The 22,228-nt window shown below is 38.8% G+C and overlaps 1 protein-coding gene across 6 annotated transcripts in view; it reads right to left on the bottom strand.

Moving 5' to 3' along the window:
* PRMT3 (protein arginine methyltransferase 3) overlaps positions 1–19,058 on the bottom strand; it is a 53,929-nt gene extending 34,871 nt beyond the window's left edge. For 4 of the 6 annotated variants that reach the window (XR_015288009.1, XR_015288010.1, XM_086893012.1 and 1 more), the window contains exons 1-9: positions 18,915–19,058; positions 18,167–18,249; positions 17,029–17,078; positions 15,840–15,942; positions 15,262–15,415; positions 11,930–12,071; positions 8,909–8,974; positions 3,572–3,693; positions 648–747 (exon numbers count right to left, since the gene is read on the bottom strand). Coding sequence is in view for 4 of the 6 variants with exons in the window: in XM_086893012.1 (XP_086749138.1) it covers positions 648–747; positions 3,572–3,693; positions 8,909–8,974; positions 11,930–12,071; positions 15,262–15,415; positions 15,840–15,942; positions 17,029–17,078; positions 18,167–18,249; positions 18,915–19,039 (945 nt within the window). In the remaining 2 variants the exon portion in view is untranslated. Of the gene's footprint in view, positions 1–647; positions 748–3,571; positions 3,694–8,908; positions 8,975–11,929; positions 12,072–15,261; positions 15,416–15,839; positions 15,943–16,630; positions 16,780–17,028; positions 17,079–18,166; positions 18,250–18,914 lie in introns of those variants that run through there. The other 2 variants (XM_086893016.1, XM_086893015.1) reach the window with 2 other exon arrangements.
* Between the last annotated feature and the right edge of the window lie 3,170 nt (positions 19,059–22,228).

Here is a 22,228-nt window from a genome sequence, read left to right as displayed (position 1 = left end):
TACACGAAAAAGTTAACAGGCCAACAGCTGAAATCAAATGGATTCCAAGAGATGGCTCATTTAGACACTGCTGTCAGTCACACTTATTTTGTACTTTTAAAATCAGTGTTTTTACTGTAATGCTAAAACCCAGCAATGAAAAGCAACCTTGTTTTCAAGCTCTCTCAGTATTTGCAGATTTCCAGAGGCAGCACCTCCCCTCCTTATCACCTTTCCTGCATAGTCCAGAGAGTCCTTAGCTGAATTTGCAGACTGAAGTTATTTGACCCATCAGAATGAGCTGGCTAGATGACTAATACAATATTCCTCCATTATTTTCACCTGAGCAGCCACAATAGTATGACTGAATGCTTTATAGATTTCCAAACTAACTACGTAACAGAAACTTCCTGCACCCAAAGCAGCTCAACTGTACTTCGATAGGCTTGACTTGAAAGAGCTTGAACAAGAGGGACCATGAATTGTGTCCAAGTACCACACAATCAGGGCTGCCATCACATCTCTGACATTATCAAAGATACTGTTGGAACCATGATAGATGCTTGGGTTAAAATAAAAGTAGTATCACTTATAGAATAACTTTTCAGACGAAATAAAACCCGTCTTTTTCCTGAACACGACTTGAAAATAATAGCCATGCACCTTACCATCCACTCAGATATAATTATGTCCACTTTTTCCAAAGGCAGATCAACTTCCTCAATTCTTCCTTTGACTAATGTAATAATCTTTTCAAGTTTATTTAATCTGCAAGTGAAAACATAAATGAATTAAGTTTCTATTTCTAATTTATGCCATCAAGAGAAATATACTGACATCTGTATTTCACATTTCTCCCCTCACAAACTTTTTAACTAATCAAGAAGCACTAGAATGTACTATTCCTCAGTTATATTTCACAGGGAACATTTCCAAGTAGCTAAAAATCACAGCAGATTTAGTGCCAGAAGATGGCAGGGGGTAGATCTGTATACGTCCAACGTGCCATGCATACAAATGTGCAAGCTTCAGAAACCAGGAAAACAGAGAAGACAATTTAAAACTGCTGGTCCTTTTTATTTAAAAATTGCTTGTTTCCATTTCTCCTCCTCTGACCTCCACAGCAATCAGAGCCTACTCACCACACCAGGACAGCAACAGAAATTAACTGCCTTACAAGGCTGTTTGTATGACTCGCTTTTTTATTTAACCAAACCAGCTGCAAAGTCACTGAGAACAAAGCTTCCCTCTAAATCAGTACTACAGTTATTCAACAGTAAAGACACCCTCCCCACTGTGATTTGGGCAAAAGCATCTGCAATATTCAGTACCTGCACTGATCAGGGATTACCTCACATGCATGTCATGGTACAACCATCCTGCATAAGAAGGGAGGGACGGGGATAGTACTAGAGGTTTTGAGACAAGAACTGCAAGATAATAAAATCAGTGTGTACATGCTTGAAATGTACTGTTTTTTTTCTTGGCAAACCATATTAGTCTTTCTTGCACTTATCTTTATTACCATGGCTATTCTTACAGAGGGCAGAAAAATATTCCCACCACAGAAATTTATCTTCCCACTGCAGTTCTTATCTCTGCCCCTTCCCTCCCTCTCCTAATATCTTACTCTTACATTCTGTCTGGCTTTCAATGCAGACCAGTAATGACATTAAAAATTCAATCTAAAAGACAATGGAAGAACGGTCAGTATGAAGGGAGGGAAAGGAATGGGTCAGAGGGCTCCTTGAACACACGGGCTGTTGCAAAGATCAATTAAATCCTCTACACAAGACAATCTTCTGTTAGAATATAGCAGTTCATGTCCAATATCATATTTAATGCTCTAAACAGAAGTAAAACCAGAAGTTCAAAGTGAGGAATGTTAAAGAGCTATCACCCACAACAACAATTTAAGAAGGATTAAAAGAGATCTAAAGATAAATTTCTAAATGACCACATCCAGGGACATGATTTAAAACAACAGAGAGGAACAGGACTAATTTACTACATATGTGTTTTCATTTATAATGTTTAAAAAAACCCAAACCAACCAATGTAGTTTACACATTGTAGGAAAAACTGAGATGTTATTTAGGAAGTCTACTTCAACTTTCTATTCTAGCTTAACAGTGACAAATGACAAAAATCAAATCATTCACTGTGCTAGAAATTTTACAGGGACTATTCACAGCAAGAAAAAGAAAAGGCAATCATTTAGTTTAAAGTAAGTTTATTTTTAAGGCTACTCATACTCTGTAATCTGGTTCACTTATACATGCAACATGGGTTACACTGTTTCCAGTAATTTGCATGCTAGAATTAACCTGAATTCTGGGAAGGACAAATGCTTTGAGAACACACTTTAGTCACAGGTGGAAGCACGCTCCAACAGTCATTCTTCAAGCTAGAGTTGTTCAGTGTACCAATAAATAATTGTTACACCACTGCAACTTTGTCAGCTTTATTCCTTTAGGAAAAGTAGCTTTAACCAGACAAATATAAATTGTTTTGATGTGAACTGGAGACTTTAATGTGAGTTGAACCTTTTCTAGCAGAAAATACCTATAAATATGCAGCCTTACTGTTGACTTGCTGCATACTTCAAGTGGCATCATCTTAAGAGTTTAAGAGTTCTGATTCACTGTTTTTCTTAGAGGCCTGCCCTTCTCCTCTCCAAAGATAATACATATTGACTGTTACTTCTACTCTCCCCTAAGTATAAGTAACACTCAAGAGGATTTTGTGCGGCTGTTGAAAGTTGTAACAGCCCTAAATTTGTAATCTAGACCATGAGACATAAAACACTATTTCACATTTGCAAACATTCTGAAGATGTCAGGGACTCAGGGGAAAAGTTCTCATTAAGGAATGAGTTCTTGTGCTAGGAAACCATTTTAGTTAAACATGCACTTAAGGTTTAGCATGGTGCTTTTCCCAAGCAGATATTTATTTGAGTAATTTTACAGCATCCAAGTGTGCAGTGCTGCACCACTAATGTGTGAATGTTACCTAACAAATTCTGTACAGTCAACATTACTAGTCTGCCACTTGAGCTTGCACAAAAAAAATTGTCTTTCCTAAATTCTTCCTAGAATTTGTCACTTCCAAAATCAACCTAGATCTCATTTTCAAAGTTGTAAAATCAACCTAAATGAAAAAACCTACAGGCTTCAGCTATTAACAGTGACCATGAACACTTACACTCCTCTTACCTCATCCTAGGAAATCCTTTGTAAGTCTTCAGATGTTACTGCTTGATTTTTACTATGCTCAGCCTCCCTAAATATCCTCCATAGGCAAATTAGTGACATGTGGAGCGGATAAATGGACAAGGAGATGGGTCTAGACCATGAGGTTCAAGAGTTGAGAGGACGAGTACAAATCCTAACTGTAGCCAGGGTTCAGTGCTACTTCTGATACTGATGAATGCCTTTAGTAACCCAACTGGACAGGATGCACCCTCAGCAATGCTGAATTAGGGGAGAGCAGTTGACAGTGCAGGGCTTTTATTTTCTATAACACAGACAAATTATAGAAATTATTTAAAATTCCTATAAATAAACAGAAAACTAACAACCACTTCTCCTACCTAATGATGTCCATGGCCTGATAGATGATTTCAGATTGGTCAACTCCAATCACTTTCTTGGCACCTGCTTTGGCAGCAAACATGGAGAGTATTCCAGTTCCACAGCCGACATCCAAAACCACCTGAAAGGAATAAATGAAAGCAAAACAATCTTATTTTCCTTGCTATGATTTTTCTACATTTCTTTTGACATCAGTGAGATACCATATTCCAGCAGAAGGCATGAAGTCTTAATGTTACATGCAGAGATATCCAAGACAAACTGCAGTTCTAACTTCTCACTCTACCATCTTTTCTAAGAACACAGTGAAGCCCACTAACTCCAGCTGCAGATTAACCCAGTCACATAGGAAACAAACTAGCAAGCAATTACCTCGGAAACACCCAAAATGTTACATGAAGAAGAGAACAAAGAAATTACAGCCTGAGCAATTTTAATTACTGAATCACTAATAACTGAACTTAGCACTGGCACTGAGAAAACATATTCTAGTTTAATTAAAAGTCTATTCAGAAAGTTTATTCAGGCATCCTCTGCCAAACATGGCCAAAGTGCCTCAAAACAGCTATGGCTCAAGATGACTAAATTTTAAAATGGTCACTGACAGTTTTAACGCCTGGTTCTGTCTGGCACTATTTATAATCAAAATAGAGCGAAAAAAAAGCATTTAAGATGGAATCCCTAGAGTTTTCATGAAAGAGTAAATTTCACCACTACAGCTGGAAAAAGTACTCTCAGCATAGTAAGATCTATGAAAATGTCTGGGTTTTTGTATATCACATATCAGCTACTACAGGAAGACCAAAAAGTTAAAAAATGTGAAGCAACTAAGAAAAAAGTACTGAATTTATGGATAAGTAGAGTTGAGCTGCCAGCAGTTTTAAGCTTCACAGAGATTTTATCAAACAGCCTTTTTCAGGCCTTGCTATCATAACAGTGTATTTCTTCTAACTGCTGGAAACTTCTCAACAGCTAAAAACCTAATGAATGTGTTACAGTACATTTTTCAGTTGAGTTCCAGGCTTGATGTTTTCACAGAATTACTGGGGCTGAAAGGCATCTCTGGAGATTCTGAGCATTGGCCAGATCATCAATGGTCTTACTGTAAAGAATCATATCTAATATAGCTAAACTTTACTAATGGTGTTAAAAAAACTCTAAGCATTAAACACAAAAGTGTTCCGAAGTCTAAAAATCAAATACTATGTAGACCCACTCATATATATATATCATGTACACCATTTAAGCATGAACAGAATCAGAACTGTAAAGACAGAACTTACTTTCCCATACATAAGACCTAAACATGAGAGTAAGTACAACTTACAATGCACTTAAGTTAACAAGAACACTGAGTCAGAATTACCAGTCATAACAAGAATTTATTAGAAAGGCAAACAGATTTTACTGTCTTTTCTCCTCACAGCACAGAGTGCTGTAAAATGTACCTTCACAGCTTTCATTATATTAAACATTTTTCCAAAGAAGGCATTAAATCTCTCACTAATCAATCCCATATTTGAGAACTATAACCCCATTTTACGAAATATTTCAAGGCAATAATGCACCCTGCTGCTGATACACTTTTCAGCTTATCAGCTACTGATCACTCTTGCTTTGGCACAACAAAACCTTGCATTTCACCTGACAAAGACCAGCAAAGCAAATACTGGAATACTCCATAACTCAGGTTTGCCTGCCTTACTTGTATACAATTCTATACATTCGGATGATGGATACAGAACAATGATCCTGAAGCCAGCATGAATAAAACCAGCTATTCATTCTTAGCAGTACGGTGTAAGGGAGATGCTGCTGTGGTGGTCTGCGAAGCAGTGACTGAAGAATTGACTGCCACCTGTCTCTGTAGAGCCAGTTACAACTTGGAAACAGACTAAAAAACATCAGTATGATGACATTTAACAGCTGCTTTTGTAAAAGGAAGGGAAGTTGTGAATAGAGTTACTCGTTCCACCTACAACTCTTTTGCAGCTATTATTTCAAAAGGAGACAACTCTACAACTCAGAAGTTAGGTGAGATCATGTTATGGCTACGGAAATTCCTAAACTGAACCTACCGGAGACAGGAATAAAAAATAAAAGTCAATATTCTTGCAGCTGCTGAACTTTCACACCCTCTAACATCACCTATTCTAACACTTCACCTATGGTAGTTAACAAAATCACTGAGCCATGCCACTCGGAAATCAGAGACAAAAATAAGCCACTCTGAAAGAATCATCTTGATGTACAGTTTCATGAAAGAGAGCAATCACCACAAATTGGAAAAAAATAAAAACAGACACCACTTTGGACAGCTGCCCTGGTCACTTAAAAACCCAGATGGAACTCATCTAGCCTTAGGCAGGGGGATTGGATAGAAAAAGAGGCACTGGAGAGAAAATATACAAGCTGGAATACATGTCAGGAATTTAAAGACAAACAGAGTGATCAGCAATTAGCCTAAGGATGAGGGTCTACAGCCCACACATTCTTGCAGCGATCACATATGGCCTCTCACCAAAGACCTGAAGCAGCTGGACTGGCGACCACAACAGACTGCAGCTTCACATCCTCTGCAGTCTAAGCAAAACCAATATTCTACTTTCAGTGTCAGAAGAAATTATTTTAAACTCAGAAAAACAGGAGGCCAGGGACTTTGGCCAATTAAATTAATATAATCAATGAACTCTTAGTAGAAGTGGTTTAAAAGCTTTTATTCCCCGAATTTAGCACTGATGTTTGCCTCAGACTTAAGCCTTACAACAAAAACTAAGCATAGCAACAGTGCTTTACTAAGTTATTTTTCCACCCAAAAATACTCTTATTGTAAAATGGACCGCACTTCCTTTTACTGAGTACACCCACCTTCATTACTCCTCCCAGGTAATCTAAATTGTCCCATTCTCATCTCAAATACATTCGACAAGTTTGAAAACAAAGGCAGCAAGCAGCATTCATTCAAGTTTTAATAATTTCTTTTGAAAGCTGACACAGAACAAACAAATTGGCTGGATCTGAATATAATATGCACAATAAACAAACCTAGATACTCTGTTATCATCTATCACCATGCAATCACACCTGTTTACTATCCTAAAGGTTAGGATACAGACTTGCATCGAAAGGGAGTATAAAAATTCAGCTCTTTGAACAAGCTCCTTCCAAAACACCTCACAATTGTTCCTTCAGAAAAAAACAAAAAGGATAAGTATGTACTTTCCAGGGAGGAATACCGTATGGGAATTCTAGGAAATACAGCATCAGACTTTTTATTAATTGTAATTAAAATTTAAGGGAAAACAGCCTTTGGAATTTTCACTCATTAGTATGGTTCTGACAGCATTATACAATACATTAAGTTAAGCAAAGTATCCCACACAGCTCTTTCAGCAGAAGTCTGTAACACATGTCACTTCAAAGCCAGGTTTCTGCAGAAAACTCCATTTACTCGCCATAACAGTGTACCAAAAGAAAGCTACATCATTTGGCCAGGCACACAAGCTAAGCAGGGCACTGGTCACATGGATGGAGGATATTGGGAACTCAAAGCAATCAAGAGTCTGTCTTTGAGTTCAACCCCAACATACCATGATGGGTTTAGATACACCATTAATTTGAGTTAACCATGACCAAAAACTGCTGTAAAAAACATGTTCAGAAATCAGTTTGTAGATGTTGTGATACCTGAGTTTTTCTCCAGAGAAGTTGAATGCTTTTACAACAGAGTAAGCACACATACTGCAAAAGCTGTTTCCTGAGCACATGTATCTACTGGGGCTGAAGCAACATTGACTGCAATAGTTACTCCATATTTTGTTTTGAATGTTCCCAGCGTGTCCATACAGCATAGGAGAAGCACTATCAATCATAAAAAGTTACTGCTCCAAAAGGCCTCGCATTTTGAGTAACTTCAGATCAGTCTTACTCTGTGAAAACCTGCAGTTATTAATTTTAGGGGCATCTGTGAAACTAAATTTCTCTCAGGAAATTTTTCTTCCCTTTATTGATTCTTCTGCTCTGTTAGATGAGCTGCCCACCTACGCAGTCACCTGCATCATTTAAGTAGCTAGCAGCGTAATTCTATACTTTTGCTTGTTCTCTCACTATAATCAAAGAGTTTAGAAATATTTAGTAGAAACAGGCTTGTGACATGAATTGAGGTAAAAAAGTGAAGAAAACAATTTCTTTTTTTTTTTCATTTTTTCTGTAGTTGCAAATTGAAAACTAAGGTAAGACATACAAAGAATAGGTCTTATCAAACACTGAAATACTTTCTGCCAGGACAGAACTGTACCTCTCTCACCTCTCCTACAAAGAAAGGCTGAGAGAGGATTGAGATTGTTCAGCCTGGAAAAGAGAAGGCTTTGGGAAGACCTAATTGTTGCCTTCCAGTACCTGAAAAGAGCCTAAAAGATAAACAGAGACTCTTTACAAGGGCCTGGAGTGACAGAAGAAGGGGGAATGGATTTAAATGAATGAGAGTAGGCTTTGATAGGATACTAGGAAAAAATTCTACCCTGTGAGGGTGGTGAGGCTCCAGCACAGGTTGCCTAGAGAAGGCATGAATGCCTTATCCCTGAAAAAAAAAACATTCAAGGCCAGGCTGGATGAGGCTCTGAGTAACCTGGTCTAGTGGAAGCTGTCCCTGGCCACAGCAGAAGGGTTCAAACTGGATGATTCTGCAGGCCCCTTCCAACCCAAATTATCCTATGATTCTATAAGCTCAAAACACAACAAAGTCATCAGAAACAGCCAGCAGAAATACAAAAGACAACAAGAGGATTACTACCATACTGGGGCCATAACCACTGTAAGATCCTATCAGTGAAATCCCTCACTGCAAATGAAGTACTAGCTCATAGTTCCAAGCCCTTTAATAATAACCACCCAGTCTGGAGACACAAAACAGCACTAATTCAAAAAAATCAGTTCCACATGAATTCTTTCCCACCTCTAATTACACAGGTCTTCCAGGACATTTTTACTGTATCAGGCATAATCCTGATACTTAATCCTGGTAAAGAGCCCTCAGAGAGATTCCACCTAATATCCTCAGCAAGAGAGGCTCAACTTCACCCTGCCAAGATAATTAATGAACGCCCTGCCATGGCACACAGCACAATGACAATAGAGATCACCACTGCTCTTATCAGCAAGCTGCACCCTCCAGCAGCTCAACAGCTCTCTACCACCTAATAAAGCCAGAGCATATTAAATCAAATCCTGTGACTCTCCATTCCCAGAGCTACAGAGTAGCTATCCTGCAGGTTTTCTGCCATTTGAGACAAAATAAACCGTAGAAATTACTGTACCTTCTGAGCGATTTTACCTACCTTGTCCTTGAAGATATGTGGGTTTTGATAGATGAAGTCACGATAGCTCTCCGTACGGACTTTATCCTATCAGTTAAAGAACAAAGCAGGTTCACTTTTTCTACTTGGGCACAGCATAAAATTCAAAAATGCTGAACAACTTGCTTTCCAACTTGGCCTAAGGATGATTTGCACATACTGCATTTACATGGGCCCTGCAACCATAACACTTCTGTATAATAATATTGCAGAATTTACTGTGGTAAATGAAGCCAGTTGCCTCAGCTGAAGGAAAGATAAGAAGCTGTCTCATGGCTTCCTGATTCTGCCTTTTCTTTTGAATATTTCAAAGTTCTTAATACCAACCAGGTATTAATAATAATACTAATTAACTAACTTAATACTAACCAGGAACAGCAGCAATAGAGTGATAAAATTACACCAACTTAAATAGAAAGCTCCTATACAACGGTGAAAATTTGAATCACAAGCTCATAAAATGTTTTATATCATTTTGTTCTCTGACACCTCTGTGACACGGAGATTTCTGTAAAAAAAAAAAAAAGTTATGCATCAAATTAACTTGGTTTTATTTCTGAACAAGCTGCAAATTTGCAATCCTGATGACAAGCTAGTAGTCAAAGCTATACTGCCCATTTGATGGAAGTCCAACACAGTAACTAAGTCTGACTGAAATTCAACATGGCCAGAGAAGCTGGAATATTTTCAAGCCTAGAACAAAACATACATGCATCAGCAGGTACACAAATTGACAGACAAGTATAGGTTTTAGAGTTGCTGTTGCAGTTCAAGTGTTACAGACAAGTAAAAAAAAACAACTCAGCAATTTTTTGTCTAGTGCAAATAAAGCTGAAGTATAAAATCCTAGTACTTTTATTAAATCTAGGCAGTTTTTCTACTACAGCAAGTTAAGAATTTCTAGAAACAACAGAGAAACAGAAATTTTCTACAGTGAAAAATATCAAAGTCTATTTTAATAAAAGAACAAGATCAAAACCAGTGACTGAGTACATTTTTATGATAATAAAAATTTTGGAGACAAAAAATTATTTTGAGCCTTGAAAATCCTAAAATCCAGCTTTAGGTATAAAAGTACTATCATGACCCTTTAAAACCATATTGGTTTGCTATGATTATATATATTATATATATAATATATATAATATATATTATATATATATATTATATATATTATATTCAGAGCAATTGAATTTTTAGTACTTCACTTCTACTGCAGTATATAATAGGATTTGATGGTAGGACCAAAAAAGTTTAAAAATAAATAATCAATTGAGAAAGCAGACAGCTGGAAAGCTTTCAGCCTTGCATCCTGCCCCTCACATTGCTTCAGCCCTGCCCCAACTCAATGCAGTTGTAGCCACAACCAGGCACTTTGGGTCTGTATTCACCCATCCCTTTCTCCCACTTGACATTTCCATGTAATGTTTTCTTGGCTTAAGTAAAACGGTAAAAAAATTTACCAAGATGACAACCAAGAATTTATCAAGCAAAAATGTAAGGAAATGCAAGGGAAACACCAGTCATTTGGCAATTGTGAAGTAACAATATTCTTGCTCAACCTTTGAAGTATCTGTAGAAAAAAAAACCCAAATTGAAATTTTGTCAGACATATCACTATCAGACATAATGGAAAAAAGGGTTTCAAGACTGAACAGTTTCCGAAATGGGCTTACAACTCAGACAGAAAGACTGCTTGCTTAAAAATGTTCATGTAGTAAACCACTGTATTTATGTAAATATGGTAAACATAAGAAAAAAAATCGAAGTGAATGCCTAGCATAAAGAAAAAACTTCAATGTGCACACAATAAGGACGATCATTTTCCTATGTTTTGGAATGTCAAAAGTCTTCTTAAAAGCATTCCAACAAACATACCCTTCCATCTGTAAAGTACAATTTTATACCAATCTCCTTGTGTGGAGATGCAGATTTACTGTAAACTTTATTAGCCAACAGAAAGGATTCCTCATCCTATGGCCGACATTGTCTTAAATGACAGCTTTATACAGCTGCAAAACCAAAAAACTATCATTTTTATTTATTTTCAAGTTATACTTAAGCTATATTTCTACAGAACATACATTTCAGAAAACATTCTTCTTCTGCAGCCATCTCTGTGTTTCTGTAAAATCTCCTCCCCTTAAAAATAACCTCACAGTCGAACTATTCTTAACTCAGATTCATGTGTATTTCTGCATTGGGGCCACTAAATGATTTATGAAGCTGAAAGCTTTATATGCCAGCTGCAGGCACAAAGTCACCCCACAGCTCTGTATTCTGCCTTGACTTTAGACAGGACTTTTATTTATTTATGCCTTAAAATGATAAAACTGCTTGTAACTCTCACAGCTATGACATTTTTTCTGAAAGGAAGCATTAAGACATTTTAATTTACAAGTTAATTTTAAGGTGTTGGGCTTTGTGCTTGTTTTTCCTTATTTTAAAGTCTAAAGGGCATACAGAGGTTTGCCTTTGTGAAGTTTTAAGCATCAATTTTTTTTTTATCTTTAGCATATGAAAGGAGCATACTCCAGCTGTTCCATGTCATCAGTACACTTAACCCTGCACAAGTAACAATTTCTGTTTACCCAGTGCAAGAGAAAACCACAATATCTGAGAAACAGTCTTGCTTAACAAATGTCAATTATGAGGAAAATATAAAACTAAAGAAAAATATTCACTGCCTATACTATATTTATCCTCCATGTTTTAAACAAGCAGGAAAAAGCTGCTTTTGGCAAGGTAGGGCTGTGGTACTGGTATTGTAATATATCAAGCATAACTGTAAATGATTTTGTAATGCTTCCCGCAAACAGAATGTATACAAAGGAAATAAAAGTGAAAAATTATCTCTCGGCCCAACTACCACCAAAAAACCTCTCCTGGACAGAAAGGGTTAAAAATGCAGCTGCTCTGCAGTATATTTAAGGGCACACAGCCCACTTCATTTCACCTCTCCTCTTTAGTCCTACTAAGATGCAGTGGCGATAACTTTCTAACCTTTAGCATCTCTTCGTGTATCTCATAATGCCCATAGGAGCTGAAGTAAACGCCATCATCGTCCTCCTGAAGGTCTGCAATGGCACTGGATGACGAGCTGCTCCTGACATCTGTGTTCATCACAAAATCCTGAGCAAATTGTCTGTAACCAATTTGAAATATACCCTTGAGACGCGTTTATGGGACCACGAAAAGGAGGCTGGGCGGGGGGGGGGTGGGGGGTGGGGGGAAGGGCATGGGAGAAGGAATCCAGGGGCTGGGTAACAATGGGAGCAGCTGTAGGTGTGCACATCCTCCCTCTGCAGGCTCCCCGGGGCTGCTGCACTGCTGCACTCCCTCCAGCACCCTCCTGCAAGCCCTGCTTTCTGGTTACAGCAAGCAACTATCAGCAGTGAAATATTGGGGGGTAGTTTCTATTTCTAAGGCAGAATTATCTATTTTGCACTTGCTGGTACAAAAGCCAGCACTGCACTGTCAAGGTGCTCCAGGCTGTGTAATGCGGATACGGACTCAATACACAAGGAGCACAAGAACTGCAGCCCACACAACACTGGGTGACTACTGAAAGGGAGAAAAAAGCATTTTAAAACTGAGGCATTTGGGTGAAAAGAAAACCGAGCTTAAAATTAAATTTATTACTTTAATTTCATGCTGTTTATTTTCCCTCCTCCCTGGTCTTGCATTCCCACAGCATGTAAAGAAAGGCTGAGAGAATTGGTATTGCTCAGACTGGAGAAAAGAAGCCTCCAGTGTGACCCCACTGTGCCACTTAGTACCTAAAAGGGCTACAAGAAATAGGGAGAGGGAGTCTGGACAAGGACAAACGGCTTTTAAACTCAAAGACAGTAGGTTTAGACTGGATATTAGGAAGAAATTTTTTACTGTGAGAGCAGCGAGGCTCTGGCACAGGTTGCCCAGAGAAGCTGTGGATGTAAGGACAGGCTGGATGGGGCTCTGAGCAACCTGGGACAGCAGAAGGTGTTTCTGACCATGGCAAGGGGGGTTGGAACTGGATGAGCTTTAAGGTCCCTTCCAACTCAACCATTCCATGATTCCATGTTCTCATTCCTCAAAGCAGGTTTGAAGACAAAATACACAATCAAGGGGTTTATAATGAAAACAGTTATTAGACGTTAACAAGAAGATCATACTACACCCACAATGAAGTGAAAAATCAAACTTATTTCAGCCAGACAATATTCTTTCAAGGTCTACAGTCCAACAGCAACAAAAGCTGCATCCTAGACCACTCCAAAGCCATTGACACTCACCTGTAACAGCAATCATACTTTCTTAAATAGGAACTTCACATACAGAAATTGTAGGTAACAATCTCATTACCAATACCCTCCTTATAGAACAACAAAACCAAAAATACTATTTCACTCCTAACATTTCAAATACTTCGCTGCTCAGCTAGTTTAGATAGGGAAGGGAATATAGTAAGGGATTTTGTATTGAAATTTTGACAGTTTCAGAAACTTCAGAAACAGTCTAGATCTTATTTTTAACACTGCGCTTTACCACAGTACTTTGCATGTTGTTTATTTTTATACAAATAGCTACATGATACAATTTTAAACTTTCATAAAATGGATTCTATGACATCCAATTAAGTGTAATTAGCACTGTGTGATATTTAAATGATTTAATTTAAAATTATTTAAGCCAGTAGTTCCTCTAATCTACGCACGTAACACAAGCACCAAAGAAACTCCAAAGACAGAGGGGCCCTGCTGTCTTTCTTATCAAGAAAAAAGATAAGTAAAAACAAAAGCCATCACCTCTAAAGAGAGTGACAAATTAAAAAACTCAGCATAGACAAGCTGTGCTCTTAAATCTCTTAAGTTACAAGATCTGATTGATAGAAATGTTACTGTCATTGTTTCACAGAGGTTTACCTGAATGGAAGCAGATGATATTCTGTGGAATAACCTAAAGCACAAACCACTGAATTACAGCATTTAGACTACTACAATGCAACTGGCTCATCTGTCCATAATTTAAAACTGTTCTGCTTCATCAGATCTACATCTGGCTATTTTTGCTGCCAGCCAATCCCTGCTGAACTGAAGAGGCTGCATTGAGAAAGAAAAATTAGACTCCCTCTTACAAGAGCAGATAACTTTATATACTAACTTAAAAAAAAAATCTGTAAGTCTCACTGAAGTTTAGAGAGCTCAAAAGAAATTGATGACCTGAGAAAGCTTTTTTTGTGTTTTAAATGCAAATTAATGGAACACAAAGAAGGCAAAAAGACACACAGAAAAATACCACGAAGCTTTTGAAGCACAATGACAAATTTCTTTCATTCTTACTTTTTTTAATTACGATGAATTAATGCATAATGTACAGAGATACCAGAAAAGCACTGTGTGCTGTAAAGTACAATTTACAAAATTCAAACTCACCTGAAGACAAAACTGATAATTTTTGACATTAGTAATTGTTTGCAGCTGAGAGGATTTGAATGTATGAATATATTTTGGTGTACTTAGTTACCTGTAACACCAGGTGTGTACTGTCAAACTGTACAACAAACCCTCAAATGTATTTTGCAACACAAGGGTTTTTGCTGATTAACTTCTCACACAAAAGAACATTAATTATTTTTCCAAGTCTCTTAAATATAATTTCTGTTCCTCACTGCCCAGTCCATGTGATCTTGAAATGGCATGTTTGTAGAGGACTTAAACAAAATTTATATTACCATGTTATCCATGAGCATCATCAATCCATATTTTGCAGACTTCAAGACTCAGAAGTAACTACGGGGATGTCCTGACTGTGATGTACTGAATATTCTTACTACCCTCACCTGATACTGAAAATAGAACTACCTGAATAAAGTTGTTTTATTAATTTCACTGAGAGTTTCTCCAAACTGTAACTGGACTCTACTAACAACTACTCTTTGAAGCTAACTCTGAAAATACCTGGACTTCTGTATTTAATTTGTCAGTGTCTCTCTTCTTCAGTGTGTCCATCCTCAATGTTTAAATTCCTATCTAAAGGACTAACAGAAAGGTGTCTCAAAAAGAAAGAGTAGTCTGAAGGAAAATACCTGTTTCTGAATGCTGAGCTTGCTTAGCTTTCCTAAGCATACTTTGCTCTTTCAATTTGTGCAGGTGTTAGTGGAGTTTTTGCTGTGCATCTACAAGACATTTACTAACAATCTACAACAGACAAGTCAAACCTACAGTCCCACCCCAAGGTTTATTCCACAGCTAAATTCTACTACTTCATTCCATTTCTATTGGTCTTTGGACATGAACATCTCATCTAAAACACATCAAACAAAAACACCCCAAAACTTCAGTTCAGAGACTTACTTCATTTTCTGAAGATCATCTTGTGCTCTAGCCAAGGCTGCTTCTGCAGCTCTGGCTCTGTGTTCCGCATGTTTTAATTGTTCAAGGAGCACCATGGTATCACTTAAACCATTAGAAGGCAAAACTTTCACAGGTTCACAAAGATCTTCTATGTCTGATGAAAGAGGGAGGAAAAAGAATACCTGCCAATCATGTACGGCTTCACAGCAGATCATAAACATTTCATACCATTTGTGTCTTTGGATGCTTTGCACAAGCTGGTTGCTTTACAAAAGGCACTGAATTTGACAGGGCTAACTACAGAACACAAGACCAGGCAAAAAAAGGCAATATGCCAGAAGCATGGTCTAAGTTAAGGCAAATAAATCCAGAATTCAGGCTTCCTTAAATACCAGTGTTTGATTATTTCTAGAAAAGACATTTGGTTTTGATATAATTAAATTAGATATAATTAGTACGTGGACTTTCTCAGATACATACATCAATTGAGTAACAGTGACAATGCTTCACATGTCATGAACTTTGACAGTACCACATTCACCCCACAAAGCAGGAGTCATACTGAAGCAGTTATTTACCAAACTGAAGCAGGAGATCATCTTCCAGTTCTGGTTTCAAATACTCCTCTCCTTCCCAAGGCAGTGGACTGCTAAGAGAACTTAAATATTCTCCAGATGGTTTCTAGACAGGAGAAAAACATATAAGCTAAGTTTCTCTGAAAACACCAGCCCTTCAATTTCATTCAAGAAAACAAGGCAAAGACATACTCTGTCACACAGTAAAATATGCAGGGCATTACTGAAGGAGCTTTGTAAGAAAGCCAGGGAAAGCCCAGGCAACTCCAGGATCAAGGAATTCAGTGCAAGCAGTAATGCACAGCACATTGATAGATATTGAAGGATACACTTGCAGGATTGCACTGCTCTCAGGAATGAAGTTCACTCAGGTGTTTGCCTAATTGATGCCAAGATACTAATCCTGTCAGGTGTTCTTGCATAAACAGTGCTGTAGGGACAAAAGTCAGACACACTGTAGTCTCCTCTTTGCATCCAATTAATACTTGGTTAGGAAAAGAGAAGTCAGTTTTGGGCTTCAGTTTTTGCCTTTCTGTGTTTACATAGTTATTCATTAAATAACTACTTGAGGATTTAAGACTTGAAGACTGAAGTAAAAAATACTTAATAAAGTAAGACGGTATTGAGTTTTAACCTCAACTTTTAGGGAATAACGAAATAACAAAGTCAAAAGACACACAAGCTATAGGAAAGCCTATCTTAAAACTGTAGGTTCTCATTAGCTTTCCTGACTCAGGTATCATTTTAGCAGAGTTTTAAGTTCTGTAACTTAAGGTATCAGATACTGTCCTTACTAAGTAGGGGTCTGGCCAGCTCATGCACTCAGGAAAGGCTTTTACACCAGGACACATGCAAGGACTGAGAAATTTCAGTTCTTGAGAAGTGAACCCTTTTCTGAAGTGAGACAGCAGAGTCGAAGGCCCAAAAAAACCTAATAAAATAAGATAATAATGCACAGTATGGAGGCTTTGTGCAAATCTCAACATCCTCTTCTGAAAACCTTTACATTAATTAAATATATTTAAAACAGCCTCATTTCTATATAAACCAATCAACAGTTACATTAATTCCAATGATTTCTTTTTCTAAAACTACAATACAAAATCTCATGCAATTATTAGAAATGAGCAAACTGAAAGCACAGCACTATTCTCCAGAGTCAGAGCACAGAAGTAGTATGCAGCACACCTACCTTTAATCTGACAAAGTTTATTAGTTTAATGTATCCATAAAAATTGAGTCCTGAGAGGAAAAAAATAAAAAGGGAGAGAGCATTTGTATTACAGAGAAGACCACATGTTTTACAGTTATGTGAATACTAATTACCTGTTCAATTGATAATTGTTTCAAACTTCCTCTTGGGTACACATCACTATCTAGAGCAGTCTTCCTATCTTAAGTTTGCCATTTATATTTTTCTTCACTACAGGACTAACCCAGGAAATTCTCACCCTCAGGGCAAATACATCTGCCACAAATTAAGACTGGAAGACATCCAACTGGGAATTATGAAGAGGGATTTCATTCATTTAGCAATCAAGTACATCAGTATAGACAGTTTTATGTCCTACCAGCTACCTTGATGACATTTTAGGCTGTTGTGCTCCCTTGTTCATATTTTTAGCTTTCAGCTTAAAAGAAAGTAAACTGATGTTAGTCATCAAGAATATCTACCAATATTGATTTAAAATTGCCACTTTGGCAAGAGCAATGGTAGTTTAAATGTGTTCTCTCCCCAGGAACAGCAAAGATAAACCCAAAATACTTTTTCTTGGATTTTAGACAGAAAACAGACTATATATTATATATTGTAAGATCTACAATATATACTATAATAGATCTTACAATATATAATATATAATGGCAGCTTCAAGTGACAGCCAACCTTAAACTTGACTAAAAAGAATTTAACAGACACGGGAGGATAGCCTTCCTATGATCATCTGAAAGACACAAGCCATGGGCTTTGCTAAATACTGAGCCCAACAACAGCATCACTGGTCAGGCAAGAGCTCCCAGCAGATCAGATCAAACCAGATCAATCATGTAGTGTCTGGCTCAGGTCCATCAAGTAGGCAGTGAAGAATCAGCACATGCCAACAGAGATCAATCTCACTTTTGTCACTAGTTGAGAACTTTACCAGTAGAAAAAGCATGCAGGAAGCAGACAGCATAAAAAAATGTACAAGCATTTTTCTGCAATAGCTCATCTTATTCAATCTTGGAAGCTTCAGCTGCAAACCAGGAGATCAGACAGAAACAAATTAATATTTGCAACTTATTTTAAATAAGTACACAAAAAGAAATGACAAATCATGAAAAAAACTTACCGTGTTTCTGGATCACATCACTAACATCAAACTGATGCTCTGTTTTGCAGTGGGAGAACACAGCTTCAGCAGAACTAAACGACCTGTAAATAACAAACTATTAAATATCCAATACTGACATATTAAGTTCTAACTTATTAGTGCTATATGCTCTCTTCTGACTTGTTCTTGACTCAGAACTCTGTTCTGTTCTGCACAATTCAGAACACATTTCCTGCCTTTGAGAAAGGATGACCAGGCACTGGCTTACATGCCTCAGAAAGATTTTACCTTTCAAACATTTTGAAACAAAAGCCAATGAACAAAAAAAAAAAAAATTTAACAGATCCTGTTAACTTCAAACACTCCCTGAGAGTAAAGCCTGCGTTAAACCTGAGAACCACATTAGCACAAGGTGAGTGGGGCAGCTTGACCTACTGCATCGAAATAAAAACCCTCATCTCGTCATCTCATCTCGTCGTCTCGCCCATATGGCGATGGGAAAAAAGAGGGAAAAAAAACAACAGAGAGAGAGAAGAGCCTTCACGCAGCTTCTGCAAGAGGGAAGGGGATTACCACGTTACTCCTTCCTTCAGTCTGAATCTAACACACCTTTGGCTCCACAGAGTCCGTGTACACGATCAATAAGCTACAGAGCGAGGCTACAAAGTAGGAATTCACCATCTACCTCCCGCGGGCCGAGGCCGGGCGCTCGGAGCGCAGCGCGCTCCTCATGGCGCCCCGCGGCCCCAGCCCCGCGGCCCCCCACCTGTCGCAGAAGAGGCAGCAGGTCTGCTGGGCCACGGCAGCACCTTCCTCTTCCTCCTCCTCCTCCTCCTCGTCACAGGCGCCTTCGCCGTCGGAAAGTTCAGGCATCTCCTCCTCAGGATCCATGTCCCGCCGCCACCCCGCGTGCGAAGCTTCCGGCGGCGGGGACGGAGCGGGGCCGCGCGCGCCCCCTAGCGCAACCTCCGGCCGCGGCCGCTGCGGGGCTGAGGGGCCGGGCTGAGGGGCCGGGCTGAGGGGCCGGGCTGAGGGGCCGGGCTGAGGGGCCGGGCTGAGGGGCCGGGCTGAGGGGCCGGGCTGAGGGGCCGGGCTGAGGGGCCGGGCTGAGGGGCCGGGCTGAGGGGCCGGGCTGAGGGGCCGGGCTGAGGGGCCGGGCCGGCGCCATCTTGCGGGGGAGAGAGGCAGCGGGGCAGCAGGACAGTCCCTCGGCCACCCCCCGGCACGGGATGCTGCTCCGTGATTCAGCGCCCAACAGGAATCCTGCCGTCCGCTCTTGGCAGGCGCCCGGCGTTTTGGGTCTTGCAAACGGTGCGGCTGCGATGGGAGTGTTTTAAGTGAAATCAAAATTGGACATCTAGGTCTATTCACAGCAATTTAATATCAACAACAACAAAAAAAGAATACAGTTTGGTGAATTGAATACAAGAAATACAATAATACAGTTTAGTAGATACAATTTATTCAGATTCATTAGCAATTTGGTATAAAAGAAATACAATTTAGTAAAAGAGTACGATTTAGTGAATATATGTGAATATATTCAGATACAGATAGATATATATATATATATATATATACACACATATGTGAATATAGTTTGCCAGTAATTCAGTATCATTACAGCATAAACAAAATCAACCAGGGTACGGGGAGGGCTTCTCACCCCACCTCATGTACAAAACCAACCAAGGTATGTAGAGGGCTTCTCATCCTACCTCACATACAAAACAAAGCACTTCAAATTAAACTTATGTACTGTATCCTTATACATATTCATTAATGTTTCCCATAAGTTTCCTCCTACTTCTGATTCTTAAATCTTACGTCACTATTCTTCATGGCGCATGCCTCAGTTGTTGCTGGGGGTCTTCAGTCTTCTTTTGGTGGTCTTTGGATGAAGGCTTACACTCATTCTGGTTGTCCTCTGGATAGCCTTACAGGTAGTGCATGCGTACTAAGTGTTATGTTATGTAAGCATTATATTCTACTAATTAGTCATACATTTCATAATTTCAGGCCCTATGCCTAAAGTCGTTCCAACTTTGTCCATCTCAAGGTCGATTTTGTCTTGGGACATTACTTATCTTAAAACTACATCCTGTATCCTATCTTTAACATGTAACATCTGTAAAGGGGTCCATCTGCCTAGTAACGCCAATTCCCTTTATTGCTTTATAATAATAACTTCCTAAATAATTACAATTTAGTTAGGATGAATCATCTCCATTTATCACAGAAGGGTTAAAGGTAACAGCATGTGCTTTTAAATGTCAGCTTTTAATAAAGTTTAGCGACAGGCAGAACCACAGAGGCACAAAAGCAATGATGTTGGAAAACCCCTGAGGTCATTGAGTCTGACCTATGACAAAACAGCACCTTTGTCAACCAGGCTGTCACAAAACTCTGATTCATTACCCGGTATGCAACAAGTAAATAACGCACACTCGAGAGATGTTGATTATTTATTTCAGAGTTGCACAAACCTGGGTACTCGGTGGTATTCCACAAATAAAGCACACAAACTATCAGACCTTTTATCTATACATTATACACTGTTCATACATTTCAGCAAAGGAATTACTATCCATTGGCTACAAGTTACATAGTTCTCTTATAAATTAGTATTTTATCTTCTATTGTTTAAAGATTCTCTTCCGCCTCATGTTAGTTAGGCTATGTGCTCAGTCTTTATTTGAGTTGGTGGTTTCTTGGGTTGGTGCTGTGAGTCTGTGGCCATGATCTTCCCTTTCTGTACTTACCTTTTACCCAGCTGGAACTGATTGCAGCACAGTTGCTGAGTTGTCTTTATTAGTTTCTTCCTTATCTTGGGGATTCTGCCAAATGCTCTTATGGCCCATAAATTCTGCATTCTTTATGTCCACTATCAGGGGTACATCCTTCTTTCCAAGCTCTGTTAACCACTCCCGAGGTCTGAGAACACTGAAGCCTGTCTAGCGCTAAACCTTAACAGGTCATTCTACCAACATGTAATTTGTTTTTCTAACACCTGGAGATCCCTCAGAGCTTGTTAGTGGATCTCTGTTTTACCAGTTAGATCTCCCTTCTTGTTGATTAGGCTTGAAAGTATGCAAAGATCAAACGTTACAGAACATACTTTCTTAAAGAAATTTTACATATTCCACATTTTGCAACAAGACCATAGGACTAAGTGCCACATTCAGTCTTTCCTTAAACACCTGCAGGGAGAGTGACTCCACCACCTCCCTGGACAACCCATTCCAATGTCTAATCACCCTTTTGGTGAAGAAATTCTTCTTAATGTCCTTTATAACTGAGACCTCATCCAAATGCAGAAGATAAAAAGTGGTTAAAAAACTACATAGAAAACCAAAGCTTGTAGCTCATCACTTGAATAACATAGTACCCGAATACTTCAGTTGGGTTATTGACACTCCTTCTTTTTCTCTGTATTTTGTGCCTGCAAGAAACACTCATCTCTTTGGAAGCAAATGGTGCTGGTTCCCATGGTTCCCCTAAGAAGGATGTGGTAGAGGAAATGTCAAAGCTGGAGTTATTACAATTTGTACCCTCAAAGTGTCTAAGTTCATATCTGTGCTACTACAAATATTTCCAAAAATAATGAAATTACTATTTCACCTGGAACCTGACTACCTTATACAATGGTAGGAGCAGAGTTATGCTCTGCATCCTGCTAGAACTGCTCCAAGTCAGGTGTGTTTGTGCAGTGCTTATTCCCTAACATGACTACTTAAGAAATCTCCCATATCTCATAGCTGCTGTTAGTCAGCTGTGCCTCCCTAGGCATCACACATTTTTAAATGACATCTTGTACCTTTGGATGAAATTGGTTACCCATGAGTAAGTTAAAAAGTGAAATTTTCAGGCCTCTGTGTTGGCACTTTGGTTCAGGAGATTGAACATATCCTTTAAAAGCTGATTTGCCAAACTCCTCACCTTACTATGCTTTGGTGCTCGGTGTGGTCACACCACACATCAAATGGGTTCCTTTTCCAAATGAAACTAGTGGGCTACTCCAGAGCTGCAATCACAGGAACAAACTACAGCTAGCCTGAAGTGAAAATCTCGAAGGTACCA

Source organism: Cyanistes caeruleus, chromosome 6 (genome assembly GCF_971803275.1).
Source record: "Cyanistes caeruleus chromosome 6, bCyaCae1.hap1.1, whole genome shotgun sequence".
Lineage (NCBI taxonomy): Eukaryota > Metazoa > Chordata > Aves > Passeriformes > Paridae > Cyanistes > Cyanistes caeruleus.
The sequence above is the reverse complement of the archived record's forward strand: the minus strand, read 5'-3'. Positions and strand labels throughout refer to the sequence as shown.